Source organism: Euphorbia lathyris, chromosome 7, assembly GCF_963576675.1.
Source record: "Euphorbia lathyris chromosome 7, ddEupLath1.1, whole genome shotgun sequence".
Classification (NCBI taxonomy): domain Eukaryota; kingdom Viridiplantae; phylum Streptophyta; class Magnoliopsida; order Malpighiales; family Euphorbiaceae; genus Euphorbia; species Euphorbia lathyris.
In genome coordinates this window covers 23,642,255-23,662,492 of record NC_088916.1, presented here as the reverse complement: position 1 = coordinate 23,662,492, position 20,238 = coordinate 23,642,255, and the positions used below count along the sequence as shown (strand labels likewise).

At 34.4% G+C, this 20,238-nt stretch overlaps 1 protein-coding gene across 1 annotated transcript; it reads right to left on the bottom strand.

Moving 5' to 3' along the window:
* Window positions 1–9,550: 9,550 nt before the first annotated feature.
* LOC136200849 (ABC transporter G family member 25) lies at window positions 9,551–18,934 on the bottom strand. Its single transcript, XM_065991326.1, has 3 exons — window positions 18,720–18,934; window positions 17,763–18,597; window positions 9,551–10,759 (listed from the first exon to the last, which is right to left on the bottom strand). Exons 1-3 carry the CDS (start codon window positions 18,837–18,839, stop codon window positions 9,735–9,737), a joined length of 1,980 nt encoding a protein of 659 aa, XP_065847398.1. The 5' UTR covers window positions 18,840–18,934; the 3' UTR covers window positions 9,551–9,734.
* Between the last annotated feature and the right edge of the window lie 1,304 nt (window positions 18,935–20,238).

Below are 20,238 nucleotides of genomic sequence, written 5' to 3'. Positions count from 1 at the left end.
CCAGCTTTTGGGAAGACTCCTAAAAATCTTCTTGACTTGCTCTTCCTCAGTGAAGATCTTTCTAAGTCTCTTGAGCTTGTTGATTATGTTTGTGAACCTTGTGTTCATGTCAGAGATTCCTTCATCACCATTCATTTCAAATAGCTCGTACAACCTCATGTGCTGGTTGACCTTGGATTCCTTCACCTTGTTGGTTCCTTCATAGGTGACCTCCAGCTTCTTCCAAATCTCCTGTGCTGACTCACAACCTGAAATCTTGTTGTATTCTGCAGCATCTAAAGCACAGTGAAGCATGTTTATAGCCGAAGCATGATTTTGTAGCTTCTTGAGGCCATCCTCTGTCCATCTAGTCTCAGCTTTGACAACCGTTTGGCCATCAATAGTTTCAACAGGAACAAATGGGCCTTGAACTATAGATAGCCATGCACTCATATTTGTTGCCCGAATGAAATTTTTCATTCTATTCTTCCAAAAGGTATAGTTAGACCCGAAGAATAGAGGAGGCCGAGTTATGGACAGGCCCTTAGGTAAAATCTGAGTTGTCAGATTTCCTGGGAGAAATGGAGTGATGTTCTCAACCATAGTGGGGATCAGCTCAAGGTAGTTAAACCTTGCACAGTGAGCTTTTAAAGCTCTGATACCATTTGTTGGTCCCTTATAACGTGACAAGTTAGTTCCAAGGGGGGGGGATATGAACTATTTAAAATTTTGTCCGTTAAGGCTGACTTCTTTTCTTATGAAAAGATTTACACAGCGTCACTAAGTAGATTCGAGACACGAGCTTAGTCAACTTGTGACTAAGTCTGCTTCTTTACTTGAGTCAGGAAATAGCACTTAGAGTCTATTCCTGAACTCAGCTTCTTAGTAGACTTAACTCAGCGTGAGTTCTTTACTTAGTCAGTTTTATAGCAAGCAATATGTATTAAAGGAGTTTAAGGGTTAGAAAGATATTACTCAACAGACTTATCCTGGTTCGGCCTCTCCGCCTACGTCCAGTCCCCGTAACTCGTTTCGAGCTTTTTGAATTCTCTACTGAGCTATTTAAAGGTAGAGCATGAAACCTTTTACAGATAGAAGCTGAGTATAACAAGAGTACCTTCCTCTGTACCTCTACTCACTCCTATATCTACCGCTGAGTACTATAACCGAGTACTCAGCCTCTCCTTTCTATTCTTCTAGAAATGATAAAGTGTTTGCCCTAAACAACAATTGCTAAGACACTTTAGATGATTGAAAATCACTCTAGACTTTTACACAATAATATAGAAATTGGTGTAAGGTATTTTCTTTGCTTTTCTCACAGAAACTTCAAGTATGAATTTGGTCAACGTTTCGACTAATTGAAGATCTGCATCGATTGAAGCAAATGGATGGCCTTTATATAGTGACACTTGAGGCACCTGGTCATTTCGAATTTCGAAATAACCGTTGGAAGGAAACGGCTTCCTGTCGTTGTCACTCTGGGCGTGCTCAGCGTCGTTGGCCAATAGGATTCACGCATCTTCTGTCCACGGCAGCTTTTCGTCCTTGAAACAGAATGTTTCGACATTTAAGGCAAAGTCCACGAGACAGCTTCTTGCGCCCTCTGAATTTTACCCAAGGTAGAATTACTTTGTTTGGAAGTTGATCGTTGTCTGCCGCTGTCCAGACTGCATTGTCGTCCAACTCAGCAGCTTCCACTTGAAGCTTTTGCTTCGAAGGCTTCTCGATCCTTCTTTCGCTGAGTCGTCGTTTTACTTGATACGGCTTCGTTTTGAACTCTTGGGCCGAATGGTCTTGATGTGTTGACTTGGGCTTGACTTTCACTTTAAGGGCCTTTGGGCTTTTTAATCTTAATGTCTTGTAAATAATTAAACTCAACATTGAACAAACACATTAGTGTAATAAATCAAAGCATTTAAATTTAATGTGTTAGAATATTTTTATCATTACTTAGATAATTTTGTCAAATCAAAATCATGTGGAAAGGTGTTTCAACAAGCCTAAACCAGAAGAGGAATCGGGGATGAAGTACTGTTTTAGGTTTAGTGAAAATTTGGGTGAAATTGATGGCGCCTTTCTAAAATATTTTAGTCAAAAATTTAGGGGGAATCCATGGCGCCTTAATGAAATATTTTAGTAAAAAAATTGGGCTCTAAATTTTTTGGAGAATATATAGTATAATATAATATAATTATATTTTATTTTATTTTAATATTTATGATATTATTTATTCTTATTATATCCATTGGTGATATGTTTTAATGAAAATATTTCATATTCTCATTAGTTTTTTCTTATTTAATGAGGATATTTCTAAAAAAATATCTAAAAAATAAAATTATTGGTAATTAATATTTAATGATATTATTTCTTCTCATTATATTTATTTTTCAATGAAAATTTTGTTATTATCATTATTTTATTCTCATTATTACTCATTTTTCTTGTAGTGAGCAGCTATACCACTTGAAACCCTTCTAGTCCTCTGATGGAGATAGTGATTCACCTCAAAAGCCAGCATAACATTATCAGTGATTAGTCTGCCAGGGACAAAGGAACTCTGGGACGGAGATATAAGAACATAAAGAACTTTCTTTAACCGATTAGCTAAGACTTAAGAAACAATTTTGTAGATCACATTACAAAGAGCTATCGGTCTCAAGTCAGAAACCATCTCAGGCTTCGATTTCTTAGGGATTAATACAATATTAGTTTCATGAATCTCATCAGGCAACATTCCAAAATTTAACCATAACAAACAAGCTTCAGTAACATGACCTCCTACTACATCCCAAAATTTCTGATAAAAACCGGGGTTAAAACCATCAGGTCTAGAGCTTTTGTCAAGGTGCATTGAAAACAAGGCTTCTTTAATTTCCACAGCATTAAAATCACCATAGAGTATATCACAATTTTCCACAGACAACTTCGGAACCACATTTTCAATAGTAGGCCCCAAAACACAACCATTCGAGGTAAAAAGCTGAGTAGAGTAAGAGAGAATAACAGAATCCAAACCTGCACCCCAGCTGCGCCATTCGCCATCTGCATCACGAAGCCTCACAAAGCTATTCTTTTTCCTCCTATTATTAGCAGCTGCATGAAAAAATTTTGAATTCATATCACCGCCAGCCAGCCACAATTTTTTTGCTCTTTGCTTCCAATACAATTCCTGTTGGTACAGGATATTTTCCAGCTTTTCCCGAGCTTCTAAAAGTAACGCCTGACCTGCCCCGTCGACGCGATTCTGTAGCCTTTTAATCTCAGCTTGACAATCCACAAGTTTAGAAGAAAACCGACTGCGTAACTCGGCTCCCCACTGATACAGCGCCTGCCCGCACTGCTCCTGCCGAACCAAAATGTCAGTTGAGGCATTCACATTCCAGGAGCTTGCAATCCGTTCATGACAATCAGGTTCTTGAGTCCAGGCAGCTTCGAATCGGAACCAGCGAACAAACACCCCTTCACTAGGGGTCGGACACAGCACAACAGCTGAATGGTCAGAGGTCGAAGCTTCCTCATTAATAACTTTGGCCGAAGGAAACAATTGAAACCAGCTGGATGACGCTAATCCCCGATCTAACTTCTCTTCAACAAAATTATGATAGCCTCTGCTCTTTTCCCAAGTAAACGCATGCCCAATCATAGGGACCTCGAACAGATTACATTGCTCAATCACATTAGAAAAACCATTAATTAAATAAGGTGGATGTCTCCAACCACCACTCTTCTCACTCTGTAAAGCCATGTCATTAAAGTCTCCAATAATTACCCAAGGCAAAGAATGATTACTACACAGATCCTGGATCATCTCCCAAGAAGCTGACCTTCTAGAACGCTCAGGAAAACCATAAAAATCGGGTAATCGATACTCCGGCAAACCCAGTAAATAGACTTTGACATCAATAAAATTTCTAGAAGCGCGTAACAAACTGACTGAACCATTAATTTTCCAAAGTAAAGCCAAACCTCCACCTTGGTTAATAGGATCAATGAAAAAGCGACCAGAATAAGAAAGACTACGCTTTATTACCTCAACTTTCTCGCGGTTACATTTCACCTCCATCAGAAAAATAAAGTCGGGCTTGAACCTAGCAACTAAGTTCTTTAACATACGAACTGTTCGAGGGTTGCCCATACCTCGACAGTTCCAGCTTAACGTACTCATTCTCCTCGGCGGGCCTGGTCTCCAGATCCCGCCTGCTGTAAGTTTTTTGAACCAGTCACTATTGGCGTTGTATCCACCACCATATCAGAGGTTTTATTCTCAACCACCTCCTCCTTTCTTCTTCTCTTTGACTCCATTACAACAAGGATATCCTTCTTGTCTCCTTGCTTTGAGGCCATCCCCTTATTATTTTCAAACAAGGAAACAGTATTCATCACTGTCTTTGTTCCAACTCCTTGTTTCATAATACCTCCAATAGAACTTTCCGGGGCCGTAATATTTTCCAACGGACGAGCAGTTTCAGGCGGCTTTGTCAAGAGCCACTTCGACTGAGGTGGGGGCTGCAACCTGTGGGGCAGAGCACGTAATTCGACCGAGAATGGCCATATGACAGTAGCCGGATCAGGCACATCAAGCAATTTCAGATAAAATCTCTCAGCATGCCCTAAACAACCACAAAAGAAACAGAATATAGGTAGGCGTTCATATTTGAACGTAATGGTTTGCGGAGTTTCACCCGCTCTGTCGATAGGCATAGAAGCACACAAGCTTTTTCGAACATCAAGAGAAACCCTAACCCTCATATACGATCTGTCGACGCCATTGAAGTTGTTCGGATCCGATTCAACGAAAATCCCTAAAGTATTGCCAATCAAAACAGCCACCCTCTCTGACATAAAACCACTCGGCAAATTATGAACTTGAACCCACATCTCCGTATACATCAGTTCTTCATCACCACGAACAACATCCCCTTCAAGTTTATGCATAATTAAAAGATGTTGGTCATAAGTCCAAGGGCCTCCTTTTAAGATCCGTTCACGCTCCCATGGATGATATAGATCAAACCGAAACAGATTAGGACCCAATGGTTCCACCGTCAAACCTTTTGCCGGCTGCCAGATATCAGCCAAAACGCTCGGCATTTTTTGGGCCCTTATAATCCTCTCCGTAAAAAAAACGCCCAAGAAAGCTCTAACGTTGAATTGGCGCCGTTTGTACCACATCATCTGCTTCAAGCACAAGCCCCAACTGCAGACTTCTCTCCACCCCATCAATCATATTATGATTATTCGAATTCGCCATTGAAATGAATACAAAGACTGGATCGGAAACAGAAAAAAATTACAATAAAATTATCCGGTAAGATATTCAAATCCTAACTCTAAAACTCCTAATGTATTTTATTTTATTTTAATAGATCATGGTTATCACTGTTATATTCAAATATGAATAACATTTATTATAATCACTGTTTTATTATAATACATAATATTAAATTGTTATCTATATATAATTTAATTATCTTTTTTCTATTTGTTATTATCTAGTTTTGTTAATTGATATTATTATTAGGGTAAAAAAAAACAAATAGATAATATTTGGTTTCATGAATTTGCATATGGATATTTATAGTATTTTGCTTTATAAACGCAAACTTATGGTTTGTAAAATTTTCATTTTTTATTGAACTTGCCAATTTGGCTTCAAAATGAAACTTTTTAAAAATTAAGGTATGTGTTACAAAAGCAATTGTCTTAATATCCCATAATTAATTGAATTTTTCATATTTTGAGTATCAAAAACTATTTTTATTTACCTTCTTTTTGAACTCATGTCTAGCGTAATCCAAATTTTTCAAAAATAATTGGACACTCACAATCTCTCTATGTAGATGAGTGGGCAAAAAAGCTTAACTTAATAATAATAATAATAATAATAATAATAATGTAGAATCTATGATTAAAAAATGAGAAAGGAACTTAGAATAGTAATAATGATATAACATAATTTATAATTGAAATAAACTTTATTGTAAGTATAATATTCTAATACCTCTTTAATTATTTTCTTCAATATGTCTCCAACTTAAATGAATCACTATTGTGTGAAACTTTATATCTATTCTTACCAAAATGCATAAAAATAATAATAAAAAATACAATCCATATCAGTTACATAAACCCAAATTAATAAAAAAATTAGTGCACTTCACCAGGTTCTAAATTTGAAAAATTAATCTAACTTCAATTAAACCTAACAGCTGAGTTCATATAAAGCCGAAAATTTAAATTTTAGTTAGAGTTGACAATCGAAACGATTACACTTAGCAACATATACTAAAAAGAATGCAAATGTATAAAATCTTAATTTTAGTTATTTTGAAAAAAAAACAAATAAAAAAGAAAACATAGATAAGGTAGCGAGAGATATAAAACCTGGGTAATGATAGAAAGGAAATTTCATCTATAAAAAATGGATCTATAACAACTATTGTTTTATAAAAATAAAGTAACAACACAATTGAGAACAAAATAACTACTATACATGAAAAAAATCGAATAATTACCTTCAGAAACATAAGAATTTCCTATAATTTTTGACACCTTTGTGTTTTTCGAATTTAGTTGTCATGCATCGTCTATTTCTATCAGATTTCTTCAATTGGAGATATCAAAGATTGAATTTTCAAAATTCTAGAAGAAAATGCTATTAAATAATTTATTAATGGAAACCGCTTCTAAATAGATTTGAATCTCTTAATGAAGTAAGAACAAAATTATAAAACTATATTATTAAAAGTAAGAACACAATTATAAAACTATATTATAAGAAAATGAAAAACAAAAATAATACATAATCAAAATTAAAGGTTGATGAAGACTTTGGTTTTCGGTGGACAATGAAAATAATGGTGGAATATTATCTATCATGCTTTATATATCGATTTTTTTTGTGACTTTTGGATTTCCTTCGCTTTTTGTTTTTCATCTTTATGTAACTCTTACTTTTTTATTATTTTAATTAATAGGTTAGTAATTGATAAATATTTATTATTATTATAAATTATAAATATATATATATATATATATATATATATATAACTTTTCAATTTTCCTTTTGTTATTTTTAATTAATTAAATATTATTAATTTTGTTTTTACTACGTTGCCAGCTCATAAAAAATGCTTCTAAAACACTTTTCCTCATTTCTCTCTGCTTCCAATATTATATATAGTATATATAATTTTAATGATAAAAAACTAAATAAGGTGTGAGTATGAGATCTATTGTTAGAGATGACATGTATTTTAATATCTTAAATGACTAAGAATCAATTGTTTGTATTCGTTTTAAAGTGTGAATTAAGAGTCTTTTAAAGATGCCCTCAGACAATTAACCTTCAAATATCCTACCATTTAGTTTTGTCTCGATCTTTTCATGTAAAATTTGAATTTTATCATCTAAAGTATAAGCTTCTAGATATTAACACTTTGCCACTTGTCTCATACTCGCTTTATTGTCAAGTGAATACCGCATAGTTTATCTAGCAAATATCACTTGTCCACGTGGTGTCGCAGAAGCCTGAACCAACTCTTAGAAATAGAGAGCATGTGGCATCTCCTCAACGAAATGAAGTAATATGACTGCGTATTAATGAGCTTGATTCGGAAAGTCTCATAAACCCAGTCAAAGATCCAATCGTAACCATAATCACATCTGATCCCCGAGAATCACAGTCCAAGTGGCCTTGAGGGATATCAAGCCCAATATTTGGATACACTTCCTCCTATCAACAAGAGACATGTGGTCCACCCCGCTCCGTAATCCATAATTGTCTGTTATAGTTCGACATCAATATAAATAGAGTAAGCTCACCTCAAGGTTAACAAGTTCATTTTGATTCTATTAAGCTTGCATTACAACTTAATTTATTGATTGTGATTAATTTCCAATCCTTTCATAAACTGACTTAGGTACCGAAGCGAGTTCGTCGTATAATAACCCCTATTGACATTGCTTATGTGAAACTACGGGTTGACATGTGGACTCTTAGGATTCAACCACATCAAATTGGTGTGGTGAGCATGGACTGACACAACAATGACTCGTATGAACAGTTCCATTGAAATTCCTTCCACATGTGCACTCCCCCAAAACGGAGATCCAAAAAACGACTGAAAAGGAGGCACGCCGAATTCAACAGGTTAATGACAACCTGATTTTGGAAAGGGTGAAAGAAAATGAAGTCCTAAAGCCCCAACACCAATCACACAAGACCCTAGAAGATCCGGTATTTGTCAGGATTCCGGTAGATATGGATTTCTCGTGTCTGGCAATAAGAGTCTTCTAATAGTAGATCAAAACGAGCTGACTTCCCACTAGGAAGCAATCAACAGCCCAGATTCAATCAAATGTCTTGGAGCGATAGAGGCTAAAATGTAATCAACGTATTATAATCAAGTTTGAAACTTCATTGATCCACTAAAAGGTGCTAAGACCATTGATTGTAACTGGTGCTTTAAGTTGAAATCAGATAGCACCTTCAAAGGGCGACTTATTGTGGAAGATTTCAAACAAGTTCATGATATTGACTCTGATGAAACTCTCTCACTAGTTGCTATGCTCAAATCCATAAGGATACTACTTGTCATAGCTGCATATTTTAACTATGAGATGTTGCGCACAGATGTCAAAATAATTTTGTCAATCTTAAGTATCCCAATCGGGTATGCAAACTTTAGAAGTCCATTTATGGACTGAAGCAAGCATGTCGAAGTTGGAATATTCGTTTTGAGGAGGCAGTGACTCCATCAGGAACGAAGATGAGCCTTGTGTTAATAAGAAAATTAGTGAGTGTATTGTAGTATTGCTTATACGTAGACGGTATTCTACACAATTGGAACGACATTCCAAACACTGTTAAAGGTCAAACAGTGGTTAAGAAAGTCTTTCAAAATGAAAGACTATGTGAAGCCAAAAATCTACTGGGGATAAGGATCTATAGATATAGATATTGCAGCTTAATCTACTACAGAAAGTTTCTAAGTACACAACGGTTAGGAAGAGCTTGTTGTTACTAGTTACACCAACGTTGGCTTCAAATCTGAAGTCGGTGATCCAAGATCATTGTCACAATACGTGTTCATTCTGGACGGAGGTAGTACCGTATAGTATATTACAGCATCAAATGGTGTATAAAAGTTGTTTGCATCAAGAAGTTCATTACTGAGTATTTATCTATGCTAGATCTAATAGACCTTTTCTGTGACAGCAACGACGTCATATCACAAGTTAAGGTGTCTTGGACACACAAAAAGACCAAACACATACTCGGAAGATTCCATCTTATTCGGGATATAGTCGAACAAGGGGATGTCAAATTAAAAGGATTGCCTCTAAAAATAATATCACAGATCCAATATAAGTCTCATATTAGATCTAAAAGAATTAGACTCACACATAGTCAAGACTAATGTAGGTGAAAGATTATTAGTATATGTCCTAATCATCATTCATTGTGCACCCACCCGGTTAGCATGAAATTTCCTTCCGATATAGTAAAATCAATCAAATTATAACGATAGTTTGAATTTTTGAGGATTAGTAATACAATAGATTTTGAACTGAAATATTAGCATTTAATAAGAACTCAGCTTCATCATTTACATTTTAGTTGCTGCAGAGTGTTAACTTTACAACAACCTAACCATGAAGTAAAATTCATATCTTGATTTGAAGAATTACAGTTAGAGGCCCTAACATTTATCAATAAAATAAAAGAAGAAACTTTTGTCAAACTCTCAACCTTTAGTGCGCCTTAGTGCGAGGTAAGCTAATAAACGATACCCAAAAAACATGAACACAAGAATGCCGATACAAACTCCAGGGTTAATTTGCCCTACATCCTCTTCAATAAACTTGCAACTCGCTTTCTCGTGCCCGTGGACACCCGGCGTGCAACCCAACAACGACCAAAGCTCCTTCCCTTCGCCGTATTGGACGCTAATCAGCAGCTTATAGCTGTAAAATGTACTTGAAATATACTTAATCCAAGCCATACAAGACGGTACCTTATGCACGTAATATCCGCCTGTTAGAACAAATGCTAACATTGTCACTGTCACTATAGTTGAAGCTTGTTTTGCATCCATGATTGCCGCGCCTAGAAAAAGACCGAGCCCTTGGGAGACCAGCACGTACCCGAGCAGAACCAACAGAGTCAAGAGAAATGCAACTAAATCGGGTTTTAATCCCGCCATCCAATATGTCACCGTGAGAAAAATAGTGGGGAGAATGAGCTCCATTGGCAAATCTCCTACTATCCGCGACATGAAATACGAAGAGAGTGTGTACATGCCGGACGCCTTTTCCTTCATAAAGATAGCTCGCTCTTGCGGGAAGGCGAAAACAGAGTTAAAAGAAGGGAAAACTCCCCAAAAGATTGACATGAAAAAGAATAGGCCTAATCGGTCCTGAATGTCCCGGTAATCAGAATGCCACCACATTAAGCCAGCTAGTAATGCAGCTGTGACTACTTGGAAGACTCGAAGCGTGTTGAATGACTCGTGCTTTCGTTCTTTGAGGCTTCTTCGAAGAAGAATGCTGAATTGGTTGAACCATACGGCTAGACTAATTGCATTGCCACAACATCTGGTTCGTTTCGAAGAATGGCTTTCGATTACAACTCTGTCTTTTGCTGGAGTTATGGTCGTTTCCATACATAGAGCTTTCACTCTTGGACCTAATAAGTTGTTGTATGAAGCAGCTAGAGTTTGCTTTACGTTCGGCTTATCTCTTTCGCTTACGCCATCTGCGTGACACACACCTGCATTTAATCAATCAAAATCGTTAACAATCATTTCTTAACATTTCATATAATAAACAGAACTTATTCAAATTGAACTTAAATTTTTGGGGGAAAAAAAAAATCTTTTTGGTTGAATAGTCCCTAGACATAGTGAAAGGTTGAGGGCATCTTAAAGCTAATTTCCTAAATGTTAGTGATACCCAAAATATTATATTTAAAATTAAAAAACAGCATTAAAGCTAACATCTAGATTAAAATTATTGTGCACATTTTTATTTAATCAAGAATAAAATTTGAGCAGCTGGAAACCAAATGAAAGTTCATGCATCATTGCCAGAACAAAAAAATGATTCTAATGTGCTATTAGGGACATAGAAGCATGGAATAATGAACTTTAATTAGATGATTTTACAGGTAGGGACTAAGAGCTTTAATTATAATTAATCAACTATTTAAGAATAGAATAATATAATACATTAGCATAGTAATCAAACCAAGGATAAAAAATCATACATCATACTTAAATATCTTAAAAAATATCACTAAATTAAAGAAACGTTATGCAATTAAATTGCAAGAAAAATAAAAATAAAACCCCTCTTGTGTAACGTGCAGACCATTGGACCGTCAATTGAATAAAAAATTATAGTATATGATAAAACAAAATTAAATTAGAATTAGAATTAGTAGGAAACGCACATAGATTAAGAAATGAATTAAGTAATGAATAACAAAAGCTGACCAGTGTTTGTGGTAAGGTGGGAGTCCACTAATATTGTTGGTGCTATGCTATTTATCAATTAATTAGGTTTTGGGCACCACTTTCATTTCTTTCTGTATTTTTTAATTAATGTCAAATATATTATAGTGTTTCTTTTACAGGAAAATAAAATGCACTTTTGCAACTTTTTAAGGGGGAAGAAAAATAAAAATTCCTTGTGGAAAATGTAAAGTGACCCAACACGTGTTAAACTTCTGGAAATACCAAGTTCAAGATTTGGAAAAGGCTGTCTAAAGAGTGGAAAGTGGGGAAGAATAAGGTTTGATGACTAAATGTGGATCAAATTTTAGAAAATGCTAATGCCAGATTTATGCCAAGTGTAACTCTTCATATGGGTTGCTTTTTCCACTCATATAGTACATTCAAAAGTGCTAGAGACAGAGAGAAAGACTAGTTCTTTATGCTGCAAAACACATGTAAAGATCATGTATGAATAGGAAAATCACTATTCGTACCAATTCAAGTAGATTAAGTTAGCGATTTTGAGATTTTGAGTTTTAGTGTACACACACAAAAATTTAAAATTTTAATTGGATGAAAATTCACCTAAAAGTTATCTAACGAGTTTTAAATCAGAGTATCAAATAAATTATAGCAGCAACTGGTTTCATTACGATCAAAGAAATTATACTCGCACACCTAAACTTGTCATGTGTCACGAAATTACCATCTCTGTTATTTACAGTTTGAAACTCTAAATTTATAGTTAGAAACCTATCATGCATATACCTAAATTTATCAATTTTGAATATTCGACTATCTTATTTATTGATTTGACAGATTTTAAAGGTGACATGACATTTCAAAATCAAACTTTTATCTAAACACGTCATATGCCACGTGAGTAAAGAGTATAAAATTGATAAGTTTAGATGCGTGATATATTAGATTGTTTTAAAGATGCAAAAACATGAAAAGATATGGATGAATAGGAAAAACACTATTAGAACCAAGTGGCATAGCTAAGGATCAAAGAAATTGGGCACTATCTAATATTCAACCGTCACCAGTGGCTAGTCAAAAACCAAGATTATTATATAACTATAATTTCTCAACAAGTCCTCTAATTATTGATTGATGACAAATGAAGAGAAATTTTGACAATGAATGTTAAGAATGTATTATTGAGTGGAAGAAAAAGTCTATTAATTTTCCGTTTTTTTAAATGATCAAGGTTAAGCAGTCTAATCAATTTGGTAAACACAATTATGGCCCATAAATCTAAAAATCAAGAGATTAATCATCAAATTGTGATATTAATTAATAACCCAACAACATTAAGTTGACTAATCCATTAATAGGTACATCTAAAATTTGTTTGCTTATTCTTTTATTTGGAAGCACAAATTAAGATGAAATTATGTGTTTATATCAATAAAAGAATGAATGCCACGTAAGTTAAATAAAAGTTTGGATAAGGATGAGATGAGACTCACTTTAAGAAAAATAAAAATAAAAAGTAGAAAAAAAATTTAAAAAGAAACTACAATTGAACCACATTTATTTTTATAAAAGACAATAAAAGATATGGTTTATAGCTTTACGTAAAAAGAAATTTTGTGGGACTATTTTTTTCAAAAATTTGTCCAATAACAATGTTGTGATTCTCCACTCAAATATCTCAACCTTTATCTAATTAAAAAAGAAAGATTGAAATCTTTTCCTTGGCTAGCCACTTATCTAACAATTAATTATATAGTTAATTAAGCTAATAACACTAATTAATTATCAAGTGTGACAATTTATATGATGCAATACTTTTCAAGTGCTCATATCTTATAAAATTAACTAGTAAAAACATATGGTTTCAAACGTGATCAATGTCGTCATGAATTAGAATTAGAAGAATCACAATCTTTTATTGGGATATTTAGGCATAACCTAAACAAAGAAGGTATGAAAACATCTAGTCAAAGTGCACTTAATTAGCCTATATATGCATTTAATTAAGTATAGAATTTGTGTTTAGTGACATATACCATACCCCCACCAATAATAATATCCATCCTAACCAAATAATTAATGGCAATAATACAAGATGTAGAGGAATAATACGTCTTCTTCTTAATTTTCTAGAGCTATTGATGGATTTTATTTATGTGTTCATATAGTGACAAAGTTGTCTCCTTTATTGGAGCAAATAGTAGAAGATTAAACAAAATTAAGAAATTTAAGTGGATTCTACTAATTGGATACAAGATTAATTAAGGTTTGTTCAATATGTATCTTAGATATTTGAATTCAAAATCAAACTAATTGGATTGGAGGATTTAAGTGGATTTTACTAATTGGATACAAAATTAATTAAGGTTTGTTCAATACATATCTTAGATATTGAATTCAAAATCAAACTAATTTTGGATTAGAGGAAGTAAGGTTTAATATATAAAAAAAAAAAATCACTACCATGTGAAGCCAACAAGGTATGAAAGACAAAGTAGGAGCAATGTAAAAGATTTTTATAGGTAGGGGTAGTGGTGGAACCATGATTTGAAATTAGGAGAGACTAATTTTAGTTCATGTGAGAGAGGAGCGGACTTCAATGACGACAGAGCGGTACACAGAGGAAGAAGTAGGATTGAAAAAAAAAAAAAGATAAAAAAGAAAGAAAGAAAGGTTCACAAGAAGGGAGGGAGGAATAGAGGAGGGAGAAGGTCGAAGAGAAGAGCTGCAACACCCTACTTATGGTTTCGTCGGAGCAGAAACATTCAACTGCCTCCGCCACTAAATAGAGATGTTAACGAGCTGAGCTAATTGAAACTGAGTTTGGATAAACTCAATTGAAAATGGGTGAAACCAGGCACGCCTGAGCTAAGGCTCCAGCCTTAGCGCCTTGGTCAGTAAGGCGCGCGCCTTGGCTATCTTAGGATAATTTAAGGTATTTTAGGGTTGAGGATATTTTAGGGTTTTGAGGGTGTTTTAGGGTTAGGGTATTTTAGGGTTTTTTAAGTTCAGAAAATAAAAAAAAAACAGAGCCAGACAAAGATCGAAAGTTTTTACTACACATCGCAGCAGACATTATGTCTTAGTAGTTAACTAGAACTTAACTCATGCATTTTATGGTTTTATTGTTGGTATTTGACTATTTGTGACTAGTATTATAAATTTATGATTTTTTTTGGTGCGCCTCGAGTCGCTCGGGCGCGCGCCTTAAGTTGCGCGTTGCGCCAAGGCCCCATGACCCCCCTTGCGCCTTAGTGCGCCTTTAATAACTATGGGTGAAACAGAACTCAAAATTTGGATTCGGCTCAAGCTTGAGAGATCTAAAAATTTGGAGCCACTAGTTAATGTTTCGAAATTTTGATCGAAATTTTAATCGAACTGAATTTTGAACGAACCGATCTCTGATAGTAAAAGGTTGGAGCTTCTCTAATGTAAAAAGGTGTTCATGGGTTTCCCATACATTGTCAACAAAATGTAACACAAAATTAAGAAGTTTGATGTAATTGATTGTTGAGTAGTGAGAGCATCACAATCTAAAGGGGTTTGATTTGTAGGTTCATTATTATGTTATAGGATGTGATGGGAAGGGTCCACCTTCCATACTCCTGTACTATATATGTTTGTTTTGTAAGGGTCCTATATAGATTGGGTCCCATGTATCAAATTCATGGCCCCAAAATTTGGAAAAAACCATTTGCATATATTCCCCTAACACCTTATAAAATCAATCACAACCTCTAATTTATTCTACCTAAACATCCAAAAGTCTACATTTTAAATCTACCAAGAAATAAGGTAACCAAACAGTTTTAAGAGAGAATAAATTTAATATTCATATATAAAATAACATAATTTTAAATTCAACGTTTATTGACTGACACAATTATCTCACTAATAGAAATTGAGATATCAAATAATTCTACCGTTAACATCTTCATACCTAAATGTCATGTTATACTTCTGATCTAATCTACGTGCAAGAAACCCCCCAAAAAAAAAACATACAAAGTTCATGACTTCTTTAATTCTAAAAACTTCTTTCCAAAATACAATTTCCATCTCTATCCTTCTCAAATCGAGATCAAACCCTCTACTCTCATCTTCTTTCATTCCCAAAAAGAATTGCACGTTTTTTCAAGGAAGTGTTTTGAAAGAAGTCACATGTTTTTTTAAGCTATGTCATACCATGTGGATCGTATGGAAATATGATATGAGACTTAGGTGTAAAGTAGTTAACGACACTAATGTCTAATGTGAGTTCTATAAAGTTGGAATTGACATTGAATTTTATTATTTTGTACCTAAAATCTAAACTACTATTTTCTAAAAATATTGAGATTTATCTATTTTCCCAAATTTGATATTTATCTCTAATAATAAGTGTCTACATCTACAAGAAAGTCATCTCTCTGATTTATGGACACCCAAGTCACATCTAGGGGTGCACACAATAATCCGGAAAACCGAAAAACCGAAAAACCAAACCGAAACCGAACCGAAAATAAGGTTAACCGAAACCGATGGACTAGTGTACGGTTTTTAATTTTAAAAATAGTGGTTAATGGTTACGGTTACGGTTTTTATGTTCCAAAAACCGCGGTTAACCGAAACCGACCGAATTCAATTAAATATATAAAAAATATAATATATAGTTTCATCAATTATATTAATAATATTAATCAACTCCACTTCACCAATTATATTATGCAATTCCTCAATTATCAATTTATTATTATGTTATTTTAGTTATACTAACTAAGTTACACAATTTTATATAAAAAAAAACTAAGTTACAAATTATCAATTGTAAGCTTTTTATAGCTAATCATTGATCTTTTATTATTTGAAGTTTTAGTGTTTTGAAATAGAAAATTCTACTTGTGTCCCTACTCTTTTTATTATAACTCACCCTTCAAGTATCAATTTTTTTTTTTTTATTCCAACCCGAGAGACAACTTCCCTAAATTAATTGGGGTAAATAATTTCAATAACAATAACCCAAATATATGAATACTAATATATAATTTTACCAAAGTCTCTTCTCAGTTCCATTAAATTAATCACTGTCCTACATACTAAAAAAATCACTATCATATTCTTTGTATTAACTAATTATATTTATTTGCATTTCTTATCTTCAAATGCCTAAGTATTTAAATTGATGAAAATTTATGAGCTATTTTGAAACATTAAACTTTGATTTCATTAGTAGTGAATGTTAGAGACTTTATAATACTTTAGTTAATTTTATTTGGCACTAAACTTTCATTTCAATTCTTTTATTATTTTTTACTAATGGTTAGAAACCGAAATAAAAGGTTAACCGACCGAATAATTGGTTAACCGATTAGTGGTTAACCGAATTTAATGGACTAGTGTATGGTTAGCATATTTAAAAAACCGATGAAATGGTTAACCGACCGAATAAATCTTAATGGACTGGTTAACCGACCACGTGCACCCCTAGTCACACCCACCTCTTCAAATTAAATATACACGCGCCTAAACTTACTACTGCACTTCTGAAAAAATTGTCTAATTTTGCGGTGGTTTCAAAAGTCAAATTGAGGGGATAATAAGGCACGCCCAACATAAGCGCGTGGGGAAATAGCACATTTAAAAATTAGATAGGTGAATAATGAAACATCGGAGGAGAAAACTAGACGCAACCAAAAACATCGGAGACTATGAGTGGTGGTGTCTACTTCGCCGAAAGCAAAAGAAAAGAAACCAACAAAAAAAACACTACTTTTCCCTTCCCATATCTACAAACTCGTTACCATTATTCTATTTCACAGATTTTACTACATTCCTGTAAATTCGGTTTCATTTCGATTCCGTAAATTTCACTTTAAATTCTTATCGAAACAAGTGGTTTTCGGGTTGGGTAGGCCTACTTATCTAAATTTTTTGTTAAAAGAAACAATAGAGAAGTAGCGCAGAGTCTAAGAATGGTAAGTCACAATCCATGAGACATAATTAAAGTTCAATTCTACAGCTAACAGTGTATGGCAGCTTATTATTTAATGCCCCCAAGTGGGTCACTGTACCCTGTTTTACTTTTTGTACATGCCCCAGACCAGATCATACTATTCTCTATTTTATACTATATATTCACTTTCATCCTAAATTTAACAAGTATGGAGAAGCATATAGATAGATATATATAACTCCAATTTAATTCTTTTTATTTTTAGCAAAATCCTAACTTCATGGACCAAAGTAAACAGTTAACGAGTCAACTCAACAACTACTCAGCAAATAATTAAATGTAGACAAAAAAAAAGATGTACGTACCATTAGCGAGATCAAGCAGAAAATCAGCAGGATTCATGGGAAAAGACGGCGAGTAACCAACTGATTCAAAATAACTCATAGCTTCACTTCCTTTCCCAAAATACAAACACTTCCCCTCACTTAAAACCAACACTGAGTCAAACATTTGATAAACTCGGCTCGACGGTTGATGCATGGACGTAACCACCGTCTTCCCTTTCTGCGCCAGCGATCCCAAAGTCATAACAAGCCGATACGCCGCCGTTGAGTCCAAACCCGACGTCGGTTCATCAAGGATTAATAAACTAGGGTTAATCAACATTTCATGAGCTATACTAACTCGCTTCCTTTCTCCACCCGATATCCCACGTATAAAGCTGTTCCCTATTATTGTATTCTCGCATTTCGTTAATCCCAACTCGTTCATCACTGACTCAGCTACCGATGTTTTCTCGTTCTTAGATAAGGAGGTGGGTAAGCGGAGTAGAGAACAGAATACGAGAGTTTCACGGACGGTGAGGTGCGGGTAAAGTATGTCGTCTTGAGATACAAAACCGGTGCGTTTTAATGTTTGTTTGTTGAGTTTTTTGTTGTTGGCTAATACGCTTCCGGTGAGTCCATTTCCTTGGAGTCTACCGGCAAGTGTGTTTAACAGAGTCGATTTTCCACTCCCTGACGGACCTAGAATCGCCAGGATTTCTCCCGGAGAAACCATTCCGGTTATTCCATTCAAGATCGTACGTTCTTGAATCGAAGATTGAGTTGCTTTGTGGCCTAATATTCCTCTGATGTTACCTCCTTTCCCTTTGGATTTGCTCGTCTCCTCAAACTTCACCCTATAGCAGACGTCGATGAACTGCATGAAAATTGGGGATTATTAATTAAAAAAAGGAAAAGTCAAAGCAGGAGTCAAACTGAGTCAACTCGGAGTCTGAAGAAAAGAGAAAAGAATGCAATTAATTATCTATCCATACATACCTTGAGAGTAATAGGATAGGAAGAAGACAAGAGTGAAGAAGGGAGATGGAAACGTGAATCTCGAGAGAAATCAGTGGGTTGATCTGAGCCGTCCAGGGCGTCCCCATCGAAGATCGGCATTATTAAAAAGGAAAAGAAAGAATAGTAGGAGAGGTGTTTGATAAAATGCCTGAGAGAAGATTTGAATGAAAAAGAGAAAGAGAAAGATGGAGTGTGGAGGGGATAGGGAAAGAAGGGGAAGGGGGTATTTAAGTAGGGGGGAAGGTAAGAGAATGGGTGACACGTAAAAGGGAAAGGCCAACCCATGAAAAGAAACGTGGCGGGTTTTGGAGGCAGTTGGCAGCTTTTCAACCAAAGTGGTGCAAACTTTCAATTACTATATTGTATTATCGGCCACACCAATTTCTACTAATGGTATTGAAATTTTTGAGAACTCAAAAGTCATTTGTTGATCATACCACATGTCAACGCAGTTGGATTCACGTAACATTATCTGAATTTATCTGAATTGGAGGTGATAAAATTATAAACGATCCGATTATATAATACCAATATATATAGAATTTTAGTGGTTAATTTGACTTAAAAAGTGTTAAATCATTTTTCACTAATTTGAAAATGTAGTTTATAATTTTATCTTTGAATTGACTAATATGGGAATTTATTTAAACCCGACACAGTTGATGCATTGATTTATACAAGAGATTGATTATTTAGTGATCAAAGTAATATTTATTAATGGAGATATGGAGATGTCAGATGATCTTCGGAGCTTGAATCGTACTTGCGCTGGAAAAGGTATCTGGGAACACTCTAACGCTCTAGTTAGTAACAAGTAGAGAGAGAGAGAAAGAGAGAGAGAAAATGTATTAAAGTAGAAGCATTGGTGGTCTCTTTTATGAAGTGAATTTGTGAGGTAGCATGTCGCTAGTCTAGAGTCTGTGTATGATGGACTTGGTCTATATTTATATGTGTACAATGGACTTGGTTATGGATATGATGGGCTTGGCTCATATTCCTCATCATTTACTAATATCTCTTTGTTTGTTCATTTTCAGCTTCATAGATATTTTTTTGTTATAATTTATAGAAATTAATAAAGATGAATTGATTGAAGATCGGAGAAGGAAGAAGCAATTAAAAGTAATTCTACTAAAATGGTTGGGTGTTCTAAATCAATTCAAGTACATATATTGGCTTTGCTTATAGCATGTTTTAACTTTTATGAATGTTAAAATTTAAACTTGTTAGTTAATGTATATTTGTTTTAAGTATTATGGATCTTTCTGTTTGTTGTAATATGAATTTCAAATTTGATGTTTTAAATTTTGTTTGATGGATATGTAAAACTTAGTTTGATGAATGCTTGTACCGGATGATGAATCTAAAGATTTTTTGTGTGTGTTTATATAACACTTAATATCGGTGTGTTTATATTACACTTAAGGGGTGTTTATTTACCTACTTTTTACCTCTTGTTTGCCTTTTCATTTCAAGAGGCCGAGTTTTAGATGTTTGG